The sequence below is a fragment of the Perissodus microlepis genome, chromosome 20 (assembly GCF_051167445.1).
Source record: "Perissodus microlepis isolate ML-2025 ecotype Zambia chromosome 20, ASM5116744v1, whole genome shotgun sequence".
In the NCBI taxonomy this organism is placed as follows: Eukaryota; Metazoa; Chordata; class Actinopteri; order Cichliformes; family Cichlidae; genus Perissodus; species Perissodus microlepis.
In genome coordinates this window covers 32323149-32344700 of record NC_140480.1, presented here as the reverse complement: position 1 = coordinate 32344700, position 21552 = coordinate 32323149, and the positions used below count along the sequence as shown (strand labels likewise).

At 41.9% G+C, this 21552-nt stretch overlaps 1 protein-coding gene across 1 annotated transcript; it reads right to left on the bottom strand.

The window, feature by feature from the left end:
• Positions 1–3517: 3517 nt before the first annotated feature.
• LOC146364963 (uncharacterized) lies at positions 3518–21299 on the bottom strand. Its single transcript, XM_084916443.1, has 10 exons — positions 20573–21299; positions 19539–19712; positions 19301–19458; positions 18997–19195; positions 18821–18917; positions 18560–18731; positions 18237–18289; positions 17997–18129; positions 16487–16677; positions 3518–16051 (listed from the first exon to the last, which is right to left on the bottom strand). The coding sequence occupies exons 1-10, from the start codon at positions 20845–20847 to the stop codon at positions 16010–16012; spliced, it is 1494 nt and encodes a 497-aa protein (XP_084772569.1). The 5' UTR covers positions 20848–21299; the 3' UTR covers positions 3518–16009.
• Positions 21300–21552: the final 253 nt, after the last annotated feature.

Genomic DNA, 21552 nt, shown 5'->3' with positions numbered 1-21552 from the left:
TAGACGAATGTCACCGAGCAGTGACTAAGTTTGTGGTCAAAGGCTTGCACCCATTTGCCACAGCAGATGCCCCTGATTTTCAGTAAGTGAATGTGTTTAATTGTAGGCAGGGACATTACTGGATATTCTTGTGTAATTGCTACAGAATAATTTATGTTATACTTTGTTATTGCTACAGAAGAATATTTATTTTATTATTTTACATTTACAATTTTTTTTCCTGGGGACCCTGTGACACCCCATTGAAGAGCCGTAGGCTGTGGATCTCTTAAGATCTCACTGCTGGGTTTGTAAGGCCATGTTACTCCTAAATTTCTATCTTGTTCAAAGAGAAGATATAAAACAAAGTTCTAAGCTAATCGACCTTAGTGTTCTCCTTTTTAAAAAGAATCGATAAGAGAATCGAATCGTTAAACAGAATTGAAAATGGAATCAGAATCGTGAAAATCTTATCAATACCCATCCCTATCTATATATATATCTATATAGATATAGATATATATATGAATTTAATCCCAGATTTCTGGGATTCACTGGTCTGTTGAACCTTGTATCCCCGTAGCTCTTTGTAGATTTTACTTCATTAACTTCTTTAAACACAGATCACAGATTTATCATCAAGTGTAGAAGTTTCAGAACAGGCTATATGGAACAAAATCACACAGTGATTTCTTTTTTTGTATCTTTTCCAAATTGTAACAAAAAAAAATCTTGTATTTATATTGAATTTGGATATTTTGCTTGTATATCTTTTGTGGGGAAGACTTGTTGAGGAATCTATTTTCACAAGTTCAGGTTGGGAGGAGTGGTTTCTTTAAAAATGTGTTATTTATATTTTAATGTTATTTTTCATATCATATATACATAAAAAATAAAATATTACTGTGAAAAAGAACTAAAAACTATTTAAATTAATCATGGCTTGATACAGACAGCAGTGTGTAAAATCTGGAATACCTCAGGGTTCAAGTTTAGGTTCTTTATCATTTCTAATTTACACAATTCATCTATGTGAAGTTTAAATAATTAAACTTCACATGGATGAATTGTGTAATATATTATATTATTATTTAATATTTTGGTAGCACACGTGAAGCAGATACATAATTATTAATTCATAAGCAGAAATATAAAACGTGCTTTAAAAAAACAAAAACAGATTTGTGGCCTTCAGATCTAAACGACACAAACATTTAGTCTTTAGTCACACTGCTTCCCCTGGAGACACTAAAGCATTTATGTGGCATTTAAACATCTGCTGAGAAAACACCTGGAAATACTCAGGCGGAAAATCAGCAGAGTTCATGCTTAGGGGAAGACGGTCCTGCCGGGTCTAACTGCAGTGTAAAAAAAAGAAAACTGTGAGAAAACTCAACATTTTGTGGGGGAAAAAAAACAGTAAAACTTATGTTTGGCTAAATAACATTTTCCACACACAATTTTACATGATCACAAATTAATTATTTTTTATTTTTCTGAGAGTTCAAATTAATCGGTGAGTGGAATCCAATTAGATACTTCGGTTTACAAAAGAAATCAGATTTTTTTTCCATACATATAACATATAACATTCATCATCTTAACTTTAATTTAATGGACCAGTATGTCATCAGTGTTTAAGAATTCTGAGGAAGTCACATAATTTCACCCTTAAATGTTACATTTTGTTTTATGGAGGCATTTTCACTGCATAAATCAATTTGTGTTTACATTTTTTATTAATAACAAGCATTTCCACCACACGTAGTTTCACTGTCTGGAGAGACACCAGAGACTTTCAGAGCACCTCTAAACTTTATCTTTACATTACAACAAGATGCTAAAGTTTTAATGATTTAGATCAACAGCAGCTAGCTTAACATTTTTCAAGAGCTTCCAGAGATGTTGTGTATTAGTGGACTCTCCTCATTTGCCAATGCATTCTCATCCTGGTCCATAACACAAATACCTGCACCTAACCCTTATGTGCCCAGGTGTCCTTTGGTGGTGGTGCTCTGATGTAGCACCAACACCGTTGTGTCAATATTATTCACTGAAGGGTAAAAGTCCTGATTCGCAGACCTACAAAGTGCACATTAAGATGCTGGATGGATTGGAAAGAGTAGCTTTAAAAAAAAACAAAACCATCAATGTCTTGTGTGTGTTGCACTTTGGTGTCATCATGTATTTGCTTTTTACTTTTACTTGCAGAAAAAAACAACTTTTTTAGGTTTAGGTGGCAAAAAAAATTGTGGTTTGTGTTAAGACACACCCCTTCACGTAGTAACCAATGGAAACAGTGGTTTCTATCTGACTGCAAGTCTCTTTATGTATGTGCATCCCTTTATGCCGAGGTACGATGTAAGATATGTAGCTTTGCAAGCACAAGTACAGATCAGCTGATTGGATACATAAACAAATGATCTGTAATCTGATTGGGTAGAACACCTGGGAAATGCATCGCCCCCCAAACGACAGCAAATTTAAGTCTGCTGTCATCTCATAAACTTTGAACATAACTAGTTTAACTAAAAAGTGTAGGTTGTTTCTGGGGTTTTTTTTTTTATCCAGGTTTGTCTTTAAGAAGGAGGGGGAGGACAGGAAATGAATCACTGAGAGCTCAACTCAGTGTATGCACCCACAAGGGCTGCAGAGAGGAGAAAACAAGCTGAAATTAGCATGTTTTTGAAGTAAATTCCTCCATCCTGTTCCTCTGTCTGTTTTTGCTTAATAAAACAAGTAATCCTGACCAACAGAGTTGATCTAACTCAACCCCACAGCGAGGTCACTGGATGATAAACAAAAACAAACACACCCCTGTTATTAAGCTGTTGACACACGGACAGACAAACAGGCTGATCGAAAAGGATGTACCCCCCGGGTCTTCTGGGACTAAGCTTAAAACAGCACACCCACATCGGTGTTACATAAAACAAACACACCCTACTTACTGAGGAGGACAGAGGAGGAGAGTCACAGCTCTAGAGTAACAAATCAAACACACCCTCAGGTTAATGTGCCTTGAGACAGTTAATCTCCACCCGTCTGTGGAGGCTGAAAGACAAATGCACCCAAACACACATCAGACAGGAGAAAAAAAATATCAAACACACCCTGTTATTTTCTGGCAAGTGAAGAGATAAAGCTACAGACTGACCTCTGACCTCACACACTAACACACCTCCCCTCCCCCGCAGCAGCAGTGGACGACCCGGTGACCTACAGAGACTCCAGTTCCCTCATCCATGCCCCCAAGGACAGATGAATGGACAGAGAGCATTCAGCTGCTTTAAAGCTCAAGCAGTGGAACAGCTGACACACTTATTTATTTCTATTTTCTTTGGGGGGGGGGGGGTGCTTTTATAAAACAGCTGAAAGTAAAGAGCCAGACAGGAAGTGAGGGGGGGGGGTATATGTAACACTGGTCGATGGCGGATGTGAACTAGCATGAACCACTACAGTTTCTAAAAGTAGAAACACTTGAAATAACAGTGCAGTCAATAGAAATTGTTTAATTAAGAGTAGAGATACTAGAAAGCGGGAATAATATCACCAACAGAAAAAGTAGAAATAGTAGAAAAAACAGAAATAACAGCAAATAGTGACGGATAACATAAATAAAAGTAGAAATACTAAATCAAATGAAATGACAGCAAAATTACTAGATTTAACACGAGGCTGATATATTTAGAAATACTAGATTACAATAAATAGAAACAGTACAAATAAAAAGCAGAAATTACAACACAATAAGTAGAAACAGTATAAAATATAAGTAGAAACATTAGAAACAACAGCACAAGAAAGATAAACAGCAGGAAATATAAATAGAAACAATGTAAACAACAGCAGAAAAAAGTAACAATCAATAAAAACAGTAGAAGTAAATGTAGAAAGATTGGAAACAACAGCAAAAATAACAGCACAAGTAACAGTACAAATAGAAACAGTGTCAACAAAAAAAGCTCAAAGTAAAAATAAAAAATGACAAAAATCAATAGAAACAGCAGAAATACCAAAGCCAGAATACAAGCAGATGAAAGAATAAAGAGCAGAGGACGTTCCAGCAGCACAAGCATGAAGTAGAAACTTGAGAAACCAGAGGGGAAAAAAACAACCACAGAACTAAAAGTAGACAAAAGTAAAACTGAATAAAGACCATAAAAATGTTTTCCACACTGATAGAAATTGTAGAAACAACAGTAAGTCCCTTTTTCCCTGTTTAACTGAACAGTTTGTTTCTGCACGTCAAACTGTGTGTGATCAGCAGAAAAGTTAAAATCTGACAAAATCATTAAAGTGGAGGAACAGAAGAATCATGCAGAGGCAAAAATAACTGATGATGTTAACAGTACACTGTAAAAAAAATAGAAGTTGGCTTCACTTAAAATTTCACTTAATAAAATGCATGTAATGTCACTGCTTGAAAATTGTGGGCAATACTTGTCTAGTTCACTCTGAGTATGCAGACCTATGAACTCAATATAATATAAAAGAACTGCTTTATATGACCTGAGTTTAGCAACTTTTAGATTATATACATTTTGAAGCTGTTATGGATGCTCTAGATTTATTTTTATGAAGCTAAGAGTACTGCTGTACACAGACTGTACAACAGATAGATGTAGCTACCTTGATGTCACCCATTGCTTTCAGAAGCCTTCAGATTAGCATTTCTGTTACAGCCATGTTGAATCAGAATCAGAATCAGAATCAGAAAGGGTTTTATTGCCAAATGTTGAGCAGGTTTACAACATTAGGAAATTGCTGCGGTGCTTAGTGCAAACATACTGTCATAAATAACGCTTAAATAGACATGAGAAAAAAAAATAAGAATAAATAAGAATAAACATGAGAAAAAAAAATAAGAATAAATAAGAATAAACTGGCTAACAACTTGTGCAGTTTCATGTAATTCCACAGATAATCCCCGATTCTGAAACCTAGCATAACCAATATTTAGAAAATTAAGTTATTTATTTATTGAATAAGACCCATAAACATGTCACTGAACCCATAAACTCAACATGAAAGTGTTTACAGAGGTCAAAATTAAAAGCTGTTTTCCACTAGACTTCTATAAAGCCAGAGGTCTTTGTGCAACGACAGCCGTCGTCGTCTGGTGGCTTTCAGACAGAATCACGATGTAAGGCACTTCTGCACTGGCTTGGTTTTTTCAGCATGGAAGTTACGTCCATGTTTTATGCTGTACATGGTTTTGCACAATATGTGTTAAAGAAAGAAAGTGGCTTTATTAACATTTGAATGATCCAGGAGTCTTAGTCACTAAATCTACTACAAAACATCACATAATTTTCATGTACTGTGACAACTGAGGATGTGAAGGAAATATACTTGGACTCTTGTCTTATACATGTAGAGTTTCTAATGCTAACTGAGTGTCCTTGTACTTTAAAGCACCCACATGCTTGCAGCAGAGAAAAGAATCACTTTCTTTTTCTTTTCAGGAGAAACAGTTGTAGGCAACACTAAAAAAAAAACGAACAGAAAAACCCAAAAGAAAGTACAAACTGTCGTATCAATCTCAGTTCTACCTGCAGCTTTCAGTATTCCATTAACCAACTCTCGTTGGTTCATAAAAACGTTCGTTTTAACTGTGTGAGGACTTGCGGTGTCACGATGCATTTCCAGGAAACTGACCATGAACCTGGTTCTGTTTTCCACCCTGAATCCAGGTGTAGAGCCTCAGACAGCGTCCCAGAGTGAAGGTTAGACTCTGTGTCCCCCACAAGGTATCAACTTAACATAGGTCCCCGCAAAGTTACTTGTACCGACACACACACACGCACACACACACACACGCACGCACGCACGCACGCACGCACGCACACACGCATGCACACACAGGTTTATCATTCCCATTCACCCACAGAACTTGATGTATTTTTAACCTTCAGCTCTTCATTCATATCTGCTCATATCTGCCTGCACACGTCCTGTTGTGAGGCATGTCAGGAGGGGGGGGGGGGGGTGCTTAACATTTAAACTGTCTGCAGTGAAGCTGCAGAGGGACACTGAGATCACTGCTCTGTCTTCACTTACTAACATGCATGTGACAGATACCGACACATGTTCATCTGTCTGTGTATATAACAAGCTTTCCCCATTCAGCTGATTCAGGTCCAGCTTCAGTGTATCCATCCGTCATTAAACAAGAAATAGTTCCAGCACATGAACCACAGTCTTCAGTGTCAGTAGCAGTTCAGTGATGCTGCAGGAAGTGGACAGAACCAAGCTAGGAGTTTCTTCCTGCTCCCAGTCTTTGCACTAAGCTATGTTAAACACACACAAACTGTAATACTGACACTAACACTGTCTGCTGTGTAAAGCCTCATATCTGGAGGACCTATTCCTGTCCACGTTAAAGCCTGCAGGTAACATCAGCTGCTTCTCTTCTCCATCCGCCACTGATCCTCGTGCTGATGGAGGAAATCAGCTGCAGGGGCCTCATTCACAACCGCGGCGAAGGCACAAAGTAAGGAAGGCCTAAACGAGGCATACACTGTTTCCCACGCTAAAATTAGAGACTGTTTAAAAACAATAATTAAAAAAACCTTGAGAGGCAAATGTGTGCACTAGTAAGGAAACTCAGACCCATGCAGACAAACATTTTAGACTTTATATAGAAGACCAGACTTTACACTTCATTTGTACCTTGATGGTCCTGCTGGTTCCTGGTATTAAAAAGACCCTAAAACATTGCAGACAAGCATTTTAACTTTACTGCTATCATCATTATTTGAGCCACTAGATGGCAGCGTCATTGGAACGTACGTGCGTTTGTGGTCTGAGACACAACCATCACAGACGGTAAAAACAGTAACTTTTCTTTTCTTATGAATTATAAATCCCACATTTACAAATGTTTGAGGAACAGTTTTTGAGGAAAGTTTGTTTTATGACAGACCTTTCACAGAAAAAGCACCAGATCAGCTACACTGACCTCCTCTGTTTTCTTCGCTCCCTTTTTCATGCTTATCTGAATCCAACTTTACAGAAAAGAGAGAGGGGGGGGGTAGCGACCCTCAGCCTCTCTTTCTCTGCCACGTTGTCTGTGGTTTCCCGTCTCGCTCGCTCACGCCAAACTTCAACACTTTGACTAATGAACAGGAGTGGTGACATGAACCTCAGAGACACATGAACAAACACTTTGTTCTCCTTTTGAAGCTCATTTCTTTGCCGTGACTGGCAGATCAGGCCTGACGTATGTGATGTGTGAGCATAGACGGCAGCCTGCTCAGTCTGAACTAAAAGCCTTGAATATTCTCAGACAAGTTACAGGTTTTAATCGCCCCCCAAAACCCCCGAAATGACCCAGAGAATAAACATAAAACTCAGGAATACAGAGGACTGGACATAAACAGAAGCTTTGGCAAAAGAACGAAAGGACTATGAATACAAGAAGAAGTGTTGGGTAACAACAGGAGAAGACAATCAGGTAATCAGACACAGGAAGTAAAACCAACACGGGACATGAAAGAAAACTAACCCTGAAAAGCAGGTTAGAAGCAACTCTAAACAGCAACAAGCATAAACTAGAACTGAAGCTTGATAAAAACTTCAGAACTAACAGTAGAACAGTAAATAACTCCTGAATAATAAATAAATCTAAAATCCAACAACTGAAGCTCAAAATGAATAAAATGATAAAGTAAAATCAGGAATCAAAAACCAAACCTAACCCAACGAGCCGAAGCCTAAAGCGCTGGAAGAGCAGGAGAGCTGCACGGAAATTAAAACATAATAATAGTGAAGAGGTATACAACACTACAACACCACCACAAAAAACCCACAAAAAAACGACAACTTTGGTGGACTGCAGAGCGGAGTCACGTTGTCAGTCCATTAAATATGGCTCACATACACCAAAGTCTTCGAGCTCAACTTCATGATTTATTGGTCAGAAATGGACAAAAAGTCATAAAACTTAGAAACTATGATTGTTAAAAGTTTGTTTTGTATTGTGAACATTTAATTTCAATTCAATTTTATTTATTTATACAGCACCAAATCACAACAGTCACCTCAAGGCGCTTTATATTTTAAGGTAAACCCTACAATAATACATACAGTTAGTGACAGTACTGCATGAAGATGTAAAGTATCACATCATATTTGACCTCTGATCTCTCTGTCAAGGTCAACAGACTGGTCCGAAGATCAAAGTGATAAAAATGCTGAGAGTTATTTATTAAAACTGTTTCTTTTTTTTTCTTTTTAGAAAACTAAACACAAACTCTTTAAACATATTTATTACTACACGCGTACTATACCCACATAAAGGAAAAAAATAATAAAAAAAATCATCAAACTCAAAACTATGAATTTTTAACCCTGTAGAGCCTGAACCATTAAATAACTGCTAGAAAAAATTAAAACTGGAGACTTTATTTAACACTCTGAACACTGGAAAAATAAGTACATTTGCATAAATGAGACTTCATTTGAACCTTTGGCATTTTTGTGCAGTTTTTCAGGGTTTTTTAGTAAAAAATAAATAAATCACACTGATAACGCAGAGATCTGAAAAACTCCCAAAAGCTGATATCAAATATAATACAGTTTGCATTACAGGATTAAAATGGGTTTAAACAGAGCAAACAAAATCCGATACTTTGCACTTTTTTAAAAATAACTGCACTCCAAACTGCTTAGGTCAGCGGTCCCCAAACCCCGGGCCACGGACCGGTACCGGTCTGTTAGTCGTTTGGCCGCAAGAGTTGAGGCTCCGGTGTGAAATTTATGGTTTTCAGGGTTTTTATCATGATTTTTTTTTTATCGTATTTGTCGTTAACTCAGTTTCCCTGGTTCTTTTCCCGTGTGTTATGAATAAATCTTCTGGTTTTTTGGTACCTGTACTGGTTTTATTTTGTTGTATTTATCCGCGACATCTTTAAGGCCAGTCCGTGAAAATATTGTCTGACATATTCCGTGTTGGTTTGGGGACCGCTGGGTTAGATTACATTTAAAAAAATATAACCCTATTCCATTAAAAGTATATACTGGCGTTAGCTGCACTGGCGGAGGTTTGCGCTCTCAGACTGCTTCTGGTTTGTGATGCATTTGAGATGCGAATGATCATACAGGAAGTTGTGATGCGCAGGTCCAGAGTTTGAAGGGATAAGATGAGATGGAGATGACACTTTTCTGAAATCGTGTAATCTTTCCATGTCATCTTCAGCTGTTCCAGTGATTTCCTCACTGAGTACAGCTCCAAGTATTTTAACCGTCTCACAGTATCACTATCAGGAGGTCCATCACTGCTTCCCGTCCTCTTCTTGAAAGTTCTGCTGGGACCTAGCCGTCTTATTGCTGCCTCATACCCAGCATGCATTTCAACATTAAATAACCATCAGCTGGCGGTCTTCATTAGATACATGGTTAAAAGAATTTCATTAAAAACTTAGAGTCAGTATCTACTTGACGTACTTCTTGGATGTGTTTGTCTGTAGAAACATTTCCAGAAACAAAAACTTTGTGTTTGAGAATTCTTTCATGGTTTTCGTGACATCAAAGGAAGGTGATAGTTGTCACAGTCCACGCAACTAATTATTATTTACATGTACATCAATGTAAATGACTCGTCTGTGTACACTGTAACCAATGATCTGACAGAGATTTCTCACTTAGTAAGAGATGATTTGACCTTCTACGTGAAAACGTCAACATCATCCACGGTTCAGATTTCGCCACCACGCTGCGACCACCTTTCACAGACATAACACTGCTGTTTCAACCGCGTTTGCAGTGACACACGTAAGTTTATTTAGGAAAATAAAAGCGCAGCCACAACTCCAGATTGCAACAGCAGGTTTGTTTGATTCATGAAAGTTTCTGCAGATGTTGTGCTCTAAACATGAAGTATTCCCTCAGAGTGCAGCTGCTGCATCCCGTCACCACTGCTGGGAAAATCTCTCATGATCGTCTGACAGCAGAATGAGTCATTACTTTAGCGATGAGTTCCGCATTAGCTCTGCAACAGCTACTGCAGCAACTCTGGGACCCTAAACGGGGTTCATCAGACCGGATATGGACCTGTGGGAACCCTTAGGATACTTCCCATCTTTGTGTGGACTCTCAGTCATCCCACTAAGCCTGAACCTGGCTCTAACCCCCCAAAGTCAGGCCTGAACTCTCAGGAGAGGCCCAGATTAAGGACTGGACCCCGTGTCCTCAGAGCGATACAGAAAACAGTTGACACGCTGAGCTGCTGTGGTTCTGTTCCCCTGATTCAATTATTCTACAAACAGCACCACATGACAGCTTTCAACCACTGAAGCTAAACGTGGAGGTGTCATGTGACCTGTCTGACCTCAGCTTCACCAGAGAGCGAGCGAGCGAGCGTCACATTTAATTAGATTGAGTCTAATGTAATGAACTATGTCTCTCTGACCTTCAGCCACAAACCTCTGGAATCCCAAAGACCTGAGCACGAACCACATGCTGCTTTGGTCGGTTGTTCGTGGGCAAGTTTCATAAAGCAAACAATCAATAATACAATCAAATCAGCTCCCAGATAACGAGGCAGCAAAGCAAACACAGCCTGAGAGAGGGGGTGTCAAACATGCGGTCTGGGCACCAGAACGACCCGCCAGAGAGCGCAGATCGGCTCACTGGATATGGATCACTTTGCATAGTGTGGCAACTCTGCTGAAGTCTTTACTTACTCAAAATTCACTGCTATTCCTGACCAGCTTTACTGCACAAAAGTGTCTGCAGAACAAAGTGTGTCCGGACAAAACTGGGCGGACAACAAAGCTATTAAAAAAAAAAAGAGTAGCAACAGTCGTATTTTAACCCAAAACATGATATTTCTCTAACCTAACCACGTGGGTTTAATGCCCAACCCTAACCCAGAATATTGTTAATCAGCTCATATCAGACCGGATACATGAAGATTCGTACGCAGAAACAGATTCTGTTGTGAGACTGTCCGAAAAACTTCACATGGTGCATGACAAGGAAAACACAGATAAGAAGTATAAAATAAAAATACTGAACTATAAATGTTGCACCAGCTGCAGGACAGTATAACTGCACAGAATATAAGCTAGTTCCTGGATGCCTCCCACATGGAGGCCGGGGCAGACCCAGGACATGCTGGAGAGATTATGTCTCTCTGCTGGTTTGGGAATAACTCTGTGTCCCACCGGATGAGCTGTTAGAGGTGGCAGGGGTGAGGGAAGTCTGGGCTTCCCCATTAGACTGCTGCCCCGTACCCAGATAAATGGCAGAAAATAGATGGATGAATGGATGATCTACAACATATGATGAATATTTAATTGTGACGGCTTTCAGAGTGTGCTGCTTTATGTTTAAAAATAAAAGCAAACTGTCATACTTTTACTGCTCAGGGATTAGATTGAGCTTTTATGTTTCTGTTTGTTTAAACAGACGAGCAGAAAAATGAAAGTAGAGGCAGGACATGGAGCTGCAGAGACCAGCCGCAGTATCGCACCAATCACCACCATGACTGTAACTTTCACTGCGGGCAGCAGCTATGAAGGTTAAATAAACTCATCCTGCTTTCAGTGGCCATTCAGTGAGTCTCTACAGCCATGGCTCAAGTTTAAATGACAAAGAGACAAACACTCAGGCTTCTGACGGCAGACCTGTGTGATGTCACAGAGATGACATATACCTAATATGGTCATCTCAGGAGCAGAAGCCCCACCAAACACTAAGGACGCCGTGGTAATTTAGCGCTTTGTGAATCACCTTGTTGGTGCAAAAATATTATTTTGTGCCTCTCAGACGTGTTATCTTTGGGGTTGTTTTTTTTTTAAATAAATGTAACTAAAGAAATTCAAACAAACTGTGTTCTTGTGACAGGCAGAGAAAAATATTTTTAAAATTTGCAGAATTTGGTGTAATGTGTTGCAAAGTCAGGCATTAATGTACTGAATTCAGTTACAATTATGTCGTTACTTGCGTTACAAAGGTTCTTCAGTTATCTGCATGTCAAGAAGATTTCAGTTCACGTGCAGGGAGGAGCAAAATGCGATATGGATGTTACTCACAATGATAATGAAATTCATACTGTCTCCAGGACAGAAACGACTCATTAAACTCCTAAAAAACCTTCAACTCTTTGCCAGCAAGAACAGCATGCTAACACAAAGTTATCCAAGACCCCAGACTGACGATAAAGCTGAATGCCGACCGCCGCCCGACAGCCAGACCTTGAACTTCAACAGGTAACAAACTGATGAGGAGTCAGTCTGCAGACTCCGTTTGTACCTGTTTCTACAGGAGAATCACCATGGCGATCTCATCTAAGTTTCTTTGTGAAGGTTTTCATCTTTGCTTTGTGTTCATACCTAAATACTAAGAGGAAGCTCTTATGTGTGTCCTTATTAGGACATGTGACTGCAGCCAAAGGTTTATATTGTTAAGTGCTGATTATGACACAATTCAGGTCATTTTACGGAGAAACTGGAAAGTAATGTAACGAATTACTTTCCCCAGTGAGTAATTAAAGTACTGCATTACTTTTAAGAAAAGTAATAAGTAATGTATAATGGATTGAGTAATGATCCCAACAATGCTGATGTGTAGACACATCACTGGTTCGTCCATTGAATTGGTGACTTTTTATGCTTGAATGAGTCACAGGTCAGTGTTAAGTGGTTCCACAAACAAACAGCCTCTGAAACTGGTCAGGTACAAGGATCCGACTGCAAATAACTGAAAAAGTCCAAAGGAAAAAGTTTTAAAGACTTTCAGAAAGCCTGGAGAAGTACTGTCCAGAACCACTTTTTTTAAATTACAAGGAAGAAATTCTGGCTCACTGGAAGTAAAATGAGGCCGACGCAAGACTTCTGCACAGCACTTTAAAAATTCCAGATATTTTATCTTCTCGGAACCAGCTGCCGACACCATCCCTATAAAAATGTGTAATTTCTGCTGAGTTAAAGGCACTTTTTGTAATTACCCTCTGCAGAATGCGTCAAATAAAATTAACCTCCAGGGGGCAGCATTTTACCAGATGTGACATTTGACATTTCTTTTTACTTTTTCCTCCATTTCCTTAAGAGGCTTTGGCATTTCCCACGCTGCCACTTTAAACAATGTTTATGATGACTCACCTGTAAAGGTTACGGTGAATCGCTGCACCATCTTGTGGTACAGTCTGGCATTACAAGAAAGTACAGCCCAGCCCTAGTTTAACTTCAGTTCATTGCTCAATAACACAACATGCAGACAGAGCTGTGGTTAAATCTGGAAGCTTTCAAACATTTTAAAAACACATACATTTACAGTAAGTGCCTTTAAACAAATACACAAAAGCTGCAGTGCACTCACCTGTGCTGCAGGTGGCGCTGCGGCTGCCATGTGGCGGCGTGTTGAGGTGGTAGGAGAACCTCATGGTGCTGAACTGACTGGAGAAGGAGGGAGCAGGAGGAGCAGGGAGGCTGAGCAGAGTGCTGCGAGGTCGGTTCAGCTGCATGCCTGCACAGGTACGTCACTGCACACCTGTACGCAGGTCAGGGTTTATTCAGTTCATTCTCCACTCTCATGAGATTTTTCCTTCTCTTTTTTCTTTTTATTTTAAAATATGGGTGTTTGTTTTTGAATCAGTCACTTTCTGCTTGTCAGAGTCAGTTTTGCTCTCAGAGAAATCCACACAGGCGCACTCGGCATCGGTTATCTGCTTCACTCTTTTCTCCATTCAGGAAAATGAACTTCAGCTGCGACTCTCTGGTGGTTCGCTCTCTGGCTGAAGCCATGTGGAGGTCAAAAATGTCTCACCCTCCTTCATCCTCCCCCTCTCGCTCCCATCTTTTCCTCTTTGTCACTCTTTCAGGAATCTAAACGTTACCAGTCTCCGTGCCTCCATCTCCACGTCACGTATCCGCAGAAACGATCAGAGGAATCCGGCTGATGTGGTTTTCAGATTAAAAACCTTCCCCGGGTGTGCCGACTGAGGGTTTCTGTCAGTCCAGCTCCTCCGAGATAAAGCTGAGGAACAACTTTTGAGGATCCAGAATCCTGAAATCAAACACGTCTGTAGGAGCTTTAGAGCAGAATGTGCAGACTCAGCTCTCCTCCTGCTCGAGTGCCTCCACTTTTTCTGATTTCTGCTCCTCCTGTTGCTTCGGTTTGACTCCCTCTGAAGACTTTTTGCTCTTTCTCTTCAGCGTCAGTTTGTCCAAACAGACAGACAGACAGACTGGCTGTCGGTTGGCCGTCTCTCGGCAGCTCCAGGCTTTTGTGTGAAAGTCTGATCTGAGCTGCAGACCGACACCACAACTCCTCCTCCTCCGTCCAGACATCTGATCCCAGAGCAGCTCCCCTCCTCCCTCTCTCCTCTCCCTGTGGTCTGGTTCTCATTTTCTCTGTTTTCTGAGGCTGAAATTTGAAGCAAAAGGAAAACTTTGGAGAAAAATTCCAGCAGGATATTTTAAATTTTTCCCCTTTACCAACACCAGAGTCTGAGCTCCACTTACTCTCCACCACTCATGACCCTGCTTTTTCTCTTTCTAACAGCAGCACAGATTCAAGTTTCAGGATGATGTGAGCAGCAGCTTTCAACCACCAGGGGGCTCCAACCCTTCATTCCACATGTCCCTCCTGCGCTCGGAGCCTCAGTCTGAGATCGTAACAAAGGTCACATTTCAGTGGTTTTAAGATCCGTCCACAGACGGGAGCAGACTCCCAACATGTCAAAACATTTTCTTCAGGCAGAGCAAAGATCTGCTGCCACCTGCTGGGACATGCTGACATATTTAAATATCCTGCTTATTATTTTGCTTGATCAGCTTTCCGCAACATATGCTGCTCTGGCCTCTTTTCTCATGCTCCGTCTGAAAGCCTCTGTTTTAGCTCCCGTCACTTGAAAGGACTGAATCTGGTCTTTTTGGACTCTTAACTGGGAACTTGAAGCTTTAAGTGCTTTTTACCCATCATGCACACACATGGGTTCCATCATCAGTGTCGTGCATGTGGAGTCAAACCACTGACCATCTCCATGAAAATTGCCAGAAGAAGGTGGATCACCCTATGATGTCCATTCACTCTAAACTATGACCGGGTAATGTCAGGGGTTTTCTTGTGTGACCAACAGTAGCTGTTACTGTGTCTCTGTATGGATGCCGGTGCAGCGTGTGAATGACACACAGCCAGGACACACTGGAGAGATCATCTCTTGGCTGGTTTGGTAATGCTCGGTGTTGCCGAAAAGAATAGATATTCATCTACTACCAGATGAAAATTGCTTCTGTTTCTGCCCGTTTACCATGTTGGCTAAGGTACTGCACTCCACACCAAGTGTTTTTTTTTACTGTTATGAGTGCAGTATCACAAAGCTGTGGATTTCCCTCTCATCTACCTTAGAGACTAGATGAGGAGCTCGTTCAGGAGAGGACGAGTAGAGCTGCCAGGAGCCAGATGAGGTGGTTTGAGAATCCTCCGAGGCGCCACCCAGGTGAGGTATTCCAGACATGTCCTAATGGGGATGGGAGGGTGAGGTGTCTCCGTTGCGGACCCAGGACACGCTGAGAGATTAGATCTCTCGGCTGCCTTGTGAACACCTCACTGTCCCCTCAGACGAGCTGGAGGAGACGGCTGAGAGGAGCGAGGTCTCGACTCCTCAGCTTAGACTGTTGCTCCTGCAACTGTAGCCATACTTGACAGTTTGAATGCACTTAAGCACTCAGAGCGGTGAATACAAGTAACAAAGTATGTGATTTGGGACACAACATGTGAGTTTATCAAAACTCTGAAGTTCAACACAACCTTCGTACCAGAAACTACCTTTGCCAATTTTTTACATGCACTAAAACAAAAAACAAACAAAACACAAAACAACGTGTGTGCCGTAAACTCCAATCAGCTTCATCTCAGAAAACATTTCAAAAACAGACATTTTACATCTCATCACTTTGACATGTTTTCTTGTTTTAAATCTAAAAACATTTATTTAAATTTACAAAAACAGACAAAAACAAAAAAATAAGTAAAATTATGTTTCCAGTAGAAAAAGGAGAACATAAATGCAGTGGATGAGTCAGTGAATGTCCGACCTTCTGCTCCTCAGGCTGTAGCGAGGCTGAACATCAGGGTGGTGATGAAGAGGAGGACGGACAGGAGAAGAGACGCGAGAGCAGAGGTCAGCATCACAACCAGGAGGGAAATCATATTTCTAATGTTTACATCACACAATATTCCTAAAATGTCCAAAACAAAATGTTTTTCCAAAGAAAATGTAAAAACACTAAACATCAAAAAATGAATAAGAATAGTCAAATCAGGCCCACAGAACGTGAACAAAATATTCTGATAGTTGATGTCATGTTTAAGAGAAAATAAAACACGACATAAACTCTGGTTTCTAATCGATCAGATTCACAGCTCGTCGATATTTCCCAGTCCGTGTTTGCGTCTGTGAGTTTCCGGGTTTACAGAATCAATATTTAGCTTTGAAGAATTTTGGTTGTAACAGTTTAACCCTACAGATCAATACTCGATAATCAGCCCTCCCTACCTGTTTGTCCTCCACCAAGATGCTGTACACCAGCGGGGAGGAGGGGGGAGACCGAGGAAGGCGAGAGGATGAGCGACGAGGACGCCTGCCTGGACTCTGACGCACTAAGGCGTTGTGGGAACCGTTCCTGAGGGTGGAGTCGGCTGATGAGGCGTTCTCGGTGCTGCTGAGGATGCTGTCGCTGCTCCAACCTGCAGCACAAAAAGACGTAGAAGAAGAAACCATGTGGACAGCTGTGCCACATCTGCATCTCGCTAATTAAACTCAAACTGTTTAAGTTTGAAGCTAATTGACTAAACTAACTCTTTAATTATAGATTATTGTGATGTCACAGCTGACATACGTAACACCAAAAGCAGTTACGATAAACTCAACTTAAACTGACTCTAGGTTCACTTTCGCACAGACTTCAATACAACTTCTGAGTTATTTCGCCCCCTGCTGGTCATCAAGAAGGATGGTTTTAGGCACATCCACACCCGCGTCACTGTTTTAGACACAGAAGCTTCAACACCAAAGAGCCACAACAGCCACAGCGCAACTTCAAACAGCTAATAAATCGAGTAGGTTTGTTCTTGATATAAACAGAAGACAGAGTCAGTGGTGCAGAGACAACAACTTGCTCCTGAACACCTCCCAGGCAAAAGAGCTGATCATCGACTTCAGGATGAAATAAATCAATAATTAAGCCTTTAATAACGAGCAGGAACTCCGTGGAGAGGGTCACAGACTTCCAGTTTCTGGGAGTTTAGATCAAGGACGACCTGAGCTGGGCCATAAACACCACAGAGCTGTTTAAGAAGGCATCGCAGAGACGTTACATCTTCCAGAGGCCGAGAGATTTAAAACATACTGTTCTGTGTGTGCTTTTCCCGTGGGACAGAAAAAGGGACATCATTAACACTGGACGTCCTCTCGCTACTCTGGAGGAACCTGCGTAGTTACTGCTGCCGGAAAAACACAAATTCAAATTCAACATAATAACATCATGAAGGATCAATCTCACTGTTAGCATCAGACAGTGTTGAAGTGTCCTCATGAATGTGCTCTTTGCACTAAACGAGTTGTGTAATTTGGGAGAATGGAGAAAGAGTTTTTGTCTCCTTTGTCTTTATCTCTTATATAGTTTAATATCATTTATACACTATTTTTATTATTGTTGCGAGTGATCATTGCACTCCTGATTGCACTTAATTTCACTGTACACGTTACAGTGACACTAGAGTTATTTTATTCTTTTGTTGCATCAGTATTTGCAAACCAGAAGAATTGCCGAGGAGCTTAAATGGCACACTTTATGTGACGTCTGCCAGCTGGATGTGTATCAGCTGAGCCTGATCCAATGCTACAATGGCCAAGAACAAAGTCGGAACTTATTAACCATTTTCCTTCCTCTGTGAGTGTGCAGACTGTAAATCCAACTGCAATCAGATTCAGTCCTGACACAACACAGACAAAGACAACTTTCTTGCCCTTTGGCAGATGGATGGATGGATCAACAACTACTGACCGAAGTGCGAGAGGTTCGATGGGTCTGAGCCACCAGTGCTGGGATATAGCAAAGTGTCCTCCCTGTCTTCCTCTTCTCTTCTTTCCTCCTTCCTCCTCAGCATCTCCTCTCTTCTTCTGCTCTCTGATCTCATCTGGAAAACACGAGACAGCTGATCTGGAACCAGTGGAACGGACTCAGAGCGTAACCTCTCCTCTGTTAGCAGGCGTGTACACCTGAACTGTCTCCTGATGTTCTCACCTTCACAGGAAGCTGATCGTCCTCTGCCGTCCTCCGTCGCTCCCCTAAACTCTCTGCAGACAAAGTTTTCTCTTCAGTAAATTATCTGCGCCAATCAAACTCGCTAGAATCTATGAAAACCTCCAACCGGTTGGAGACATCCACTGTGACACCACCAACAGCTAATCGAGCACCACCATGTTGGCTTTTTTGGATCTCAACGTCCCGTTATGCATTCATAAAGAAATCACAGAAATAACCTGGGTGGCCCTCATAGTGCCTACTTCCATCTTTTGTATACAGTCTACAGTTTTCCCAAGTGTCTGCATGCTGGCTGAACTCACCTGCATGCTGCAGCGCCTCCTGCAGGCTCCTCTGAGTCTCTCTGAGCTGCTGCAGCACCTGCAGACTCTGCTGCACCGGGTCCCTGTAGCGCACACACACCACCAGCAGAACACACACTCCAACACACACCATGAATCGCCTCAACGCACTCACGTACACAGTGAGCAGCTCCTGAACGCAGGAAAGAGTGATGAATGTGTTAATGTGTGCATCAAGTCAAAGGTTAAAGCATCAGGTGAAGCTCAGGTGAGCATACTGACCATGTGTTGGTGCTCAGGATTATCAGAGCTCAGCACAAACTGGTAGATCTTTCTCTCCAGGTAGAAATTCAAACATACTAAACTCAACAACACCAACCTAAACACATACACACACGTTATCAGTTACACGTTAAAACCCAGCTCTGTGCAAAGGCGGGGAATGGAGGTGGCGTTACCTGGCTCTGGAGGAGCGTGGGGTGGAGGTGATGAGGAAGGAGGTGCAGAGGGCAGCGGCGTTGTAGCAGCAGGAGCTCAGGCTGTGAGTCTCCATCAGAAGGAAACTCTGCAAAAAGGAAACTCTGTTGAAGAGTTCGGACAGCGCCACCTGCTGCTCCCTCGAGGTGCTGCTGAGCTCTGAGAACACCGACCGCAGACCTGAGCAGGGGACAGGTGGAGAGAGGCGGAGGAAGTGAGTCTTTCAGGTGCTTGACACATTTCGAAGAGGTGACTGTGTGTCACAGGCCATCAGTGTGCGTTTACCCTGTGTTGAGTCTCTGAGTGTGACTCTGAGCTCCTCGCCATTGGACAGGATCGCCTTCTGCGCCTGCAAGGCAGCACTCTGGGCCTCGATCAGGTCCTCAGCCATCAGCCTGGTGGACTCAAGCTGCTCGGCTACACCTGCCGAGCTCTCCGTCAGCCTGACACACACGCACACACATCTGTTACACACACACATGCACTTCCTCACCTCAGCATGATGTCATCTGTGCTTACTCACCTGTAAATGGTGTTTTCTGCTTGGCGCTGCCAGGCCTCAGACTGCAGGAAGTGGCACATGGAGTGAGTGTGTGTGAAGAACTCTGTGTAGCTGTTAAACGCCACTGTGTCCATGCCAGCTGTACATCTGCTGACCTCTGACCCCTCAGGGCATGCTGGGAAATCCCTGCCTGAGCTGACAAATGGACAGACACAGGTTATGGTTAAACTGAAGTATCTGCGAGGCAGCCATGATGACAGCTGGTTTAAACCTATAAGGAAAGGTGACTCGATGCCTCCTACATTACTTCCTTTAGCAGAGGATACAATGGACTATCTTTTATCAAAGGAAAGGAGATGATGCCATCTGACAAACTAAAGCGTTCCACTTTCTGATCATTCATGAAAGACTCATCACCTGTGAAGCACTTTGATGTCTGATGTTATAGAAGATCAAAATAAAGGGGGGGGGGGGTTATACTTTTTGCAGTGGTTGTGGCCTCGTTTGGGGCACAGATGTCTCTGATTTCTTTATAAAAGGAAAAAGTAACACACCCAAGGTTTGAGCAAACTGCTGCCTCAGCTTTAAATGATAGTGGTGGTTGGGTTAGTCACTGAGGTGAGCTGATACAGGTTTAGGCTTCCACCTTAAAACAATTTGAAGTAGCGAGTGAACCCAGGAACCCCAAACTGAAGATCCAAACATATCAAAGTACATATTTACTCCCCCTTTACAGAGAAATTTAGCCTGTTGGGAAGAAATAAAAATGTAGGATATTTACAGATTTAGAATATTTACAAGCAGTTCTGGGATTTCCCTCGTTTTTTTTTTCTTCCAGCTGTACTGCAGCTCTTGAATCGGCCACATGATGGAAGTAAACGAATGAGAATAGGAGATACAAACCCAGAAAATAGCAGAGTGCTACAAACATCAGCTGGTACTTTTAAATGCAATCTAATCAAAAATATGATTTTGATCGGGATTATTTAATAAAGGCTCGCAGTGCAGGACAGCAGCGCGAGGAAACACCTGTTTTTCCAGTGGCGGGTTGTTACCTGCTCAGGTGACAGTGGGTGAACCGCAGCGCGATCGAGCTCTGGCTCTCCGACGTCAAGTCCCCGCAGCTCGCGTCCAGGTGATCCAGAGCTCGCGCCCAACACTCTCCGTACCGGGACTGAGCCGCGAGGGTGCGCACGCGCCGCAGCTCCACCCTGCCGCGCTCAGAATCCGGAGCCGAGGAGGAAGAGGAGTGTCCGGGACCGGCGGAGAGTCCGAGCAGAACCGAACCACTCAGCAGCAGCAGCACCACCATGTCAGCACGAGCTGCCATCCTCACCTGTCTGCAGGTCAACCGTCAGCCAATAAGAGAGCGGGGTTTTTACCCGCACGGAGGTTAACGGGAGGTCACGAGATGTGAGTTTTCTGATCAGTTTACCTTTTATCCATTAATCCAAACAGACGAAGCTCTTTTATTTATTTTGAGTACACTTTGTGAGAGTTTGTGTTATTGGTACACAACTTATTTAAACTTTAACAATGAGACTTTTTTACTCTGAAACTGACCCACAACACCATCACGTCATCATGGGTTAGATTTTAGCCCTCAACCTGAAAGCATTGGACTATTGTTATCACCCCTCTGGCCTGGTGGCGTGGACATCCAACTGCGTGAAGCAGAAATATTGTCCTTAAGGCAGGGGCGTATGCCGTGGGACGGGTTGGGGACCGAGAATAGGTAAACGCCGCTCCCTCCACAGGAATTCAGAATATTTGCTAAAAAAATTCCCATCTGGGAAGCAAAACTTTATCATGGTGGACAAGTTTGCAATCGTTTCTCTGTTTGGCGTCTTCCAAGGTAAACTGGTTCTGTGTGTAATTCAAAAGACCCTCTATGAAGAAAAAGCTGGACCACTTCGCCCTGCCCGGTTAAGGGTTACCGAGGACCCCCCCATTTACTGATTAATTGATGTCTATATTACTTTAATGTTGTAGCTGAAATAATAATAATAATACATTTTATTTAAAGTCACCTTTC

Coding starts and splice junctions, on each gene's coding strand:
- LOC146364963 (XM_084916443.1), bottom strand. CDS start 20,847: ATGGCAGCTCGTGCTGACATGGTGGTGCTGCTGCTGCTGAGTGGTTCG. Junction 18,130..18,236: donor ACGATCAGCTTCCTGTGAAG/GTGAGAACATCA, acceptor CGTGTTTTCCAG/ATGAGATCAGAGAGCAGAAG. Junction 16,052..16,486: donor TCTTGGTGGAGGACAAACAG/GTAGGGAGGGCT, acceptor CCTGATGTTCAG/CCTCGCTACAGCCTGAGGAG.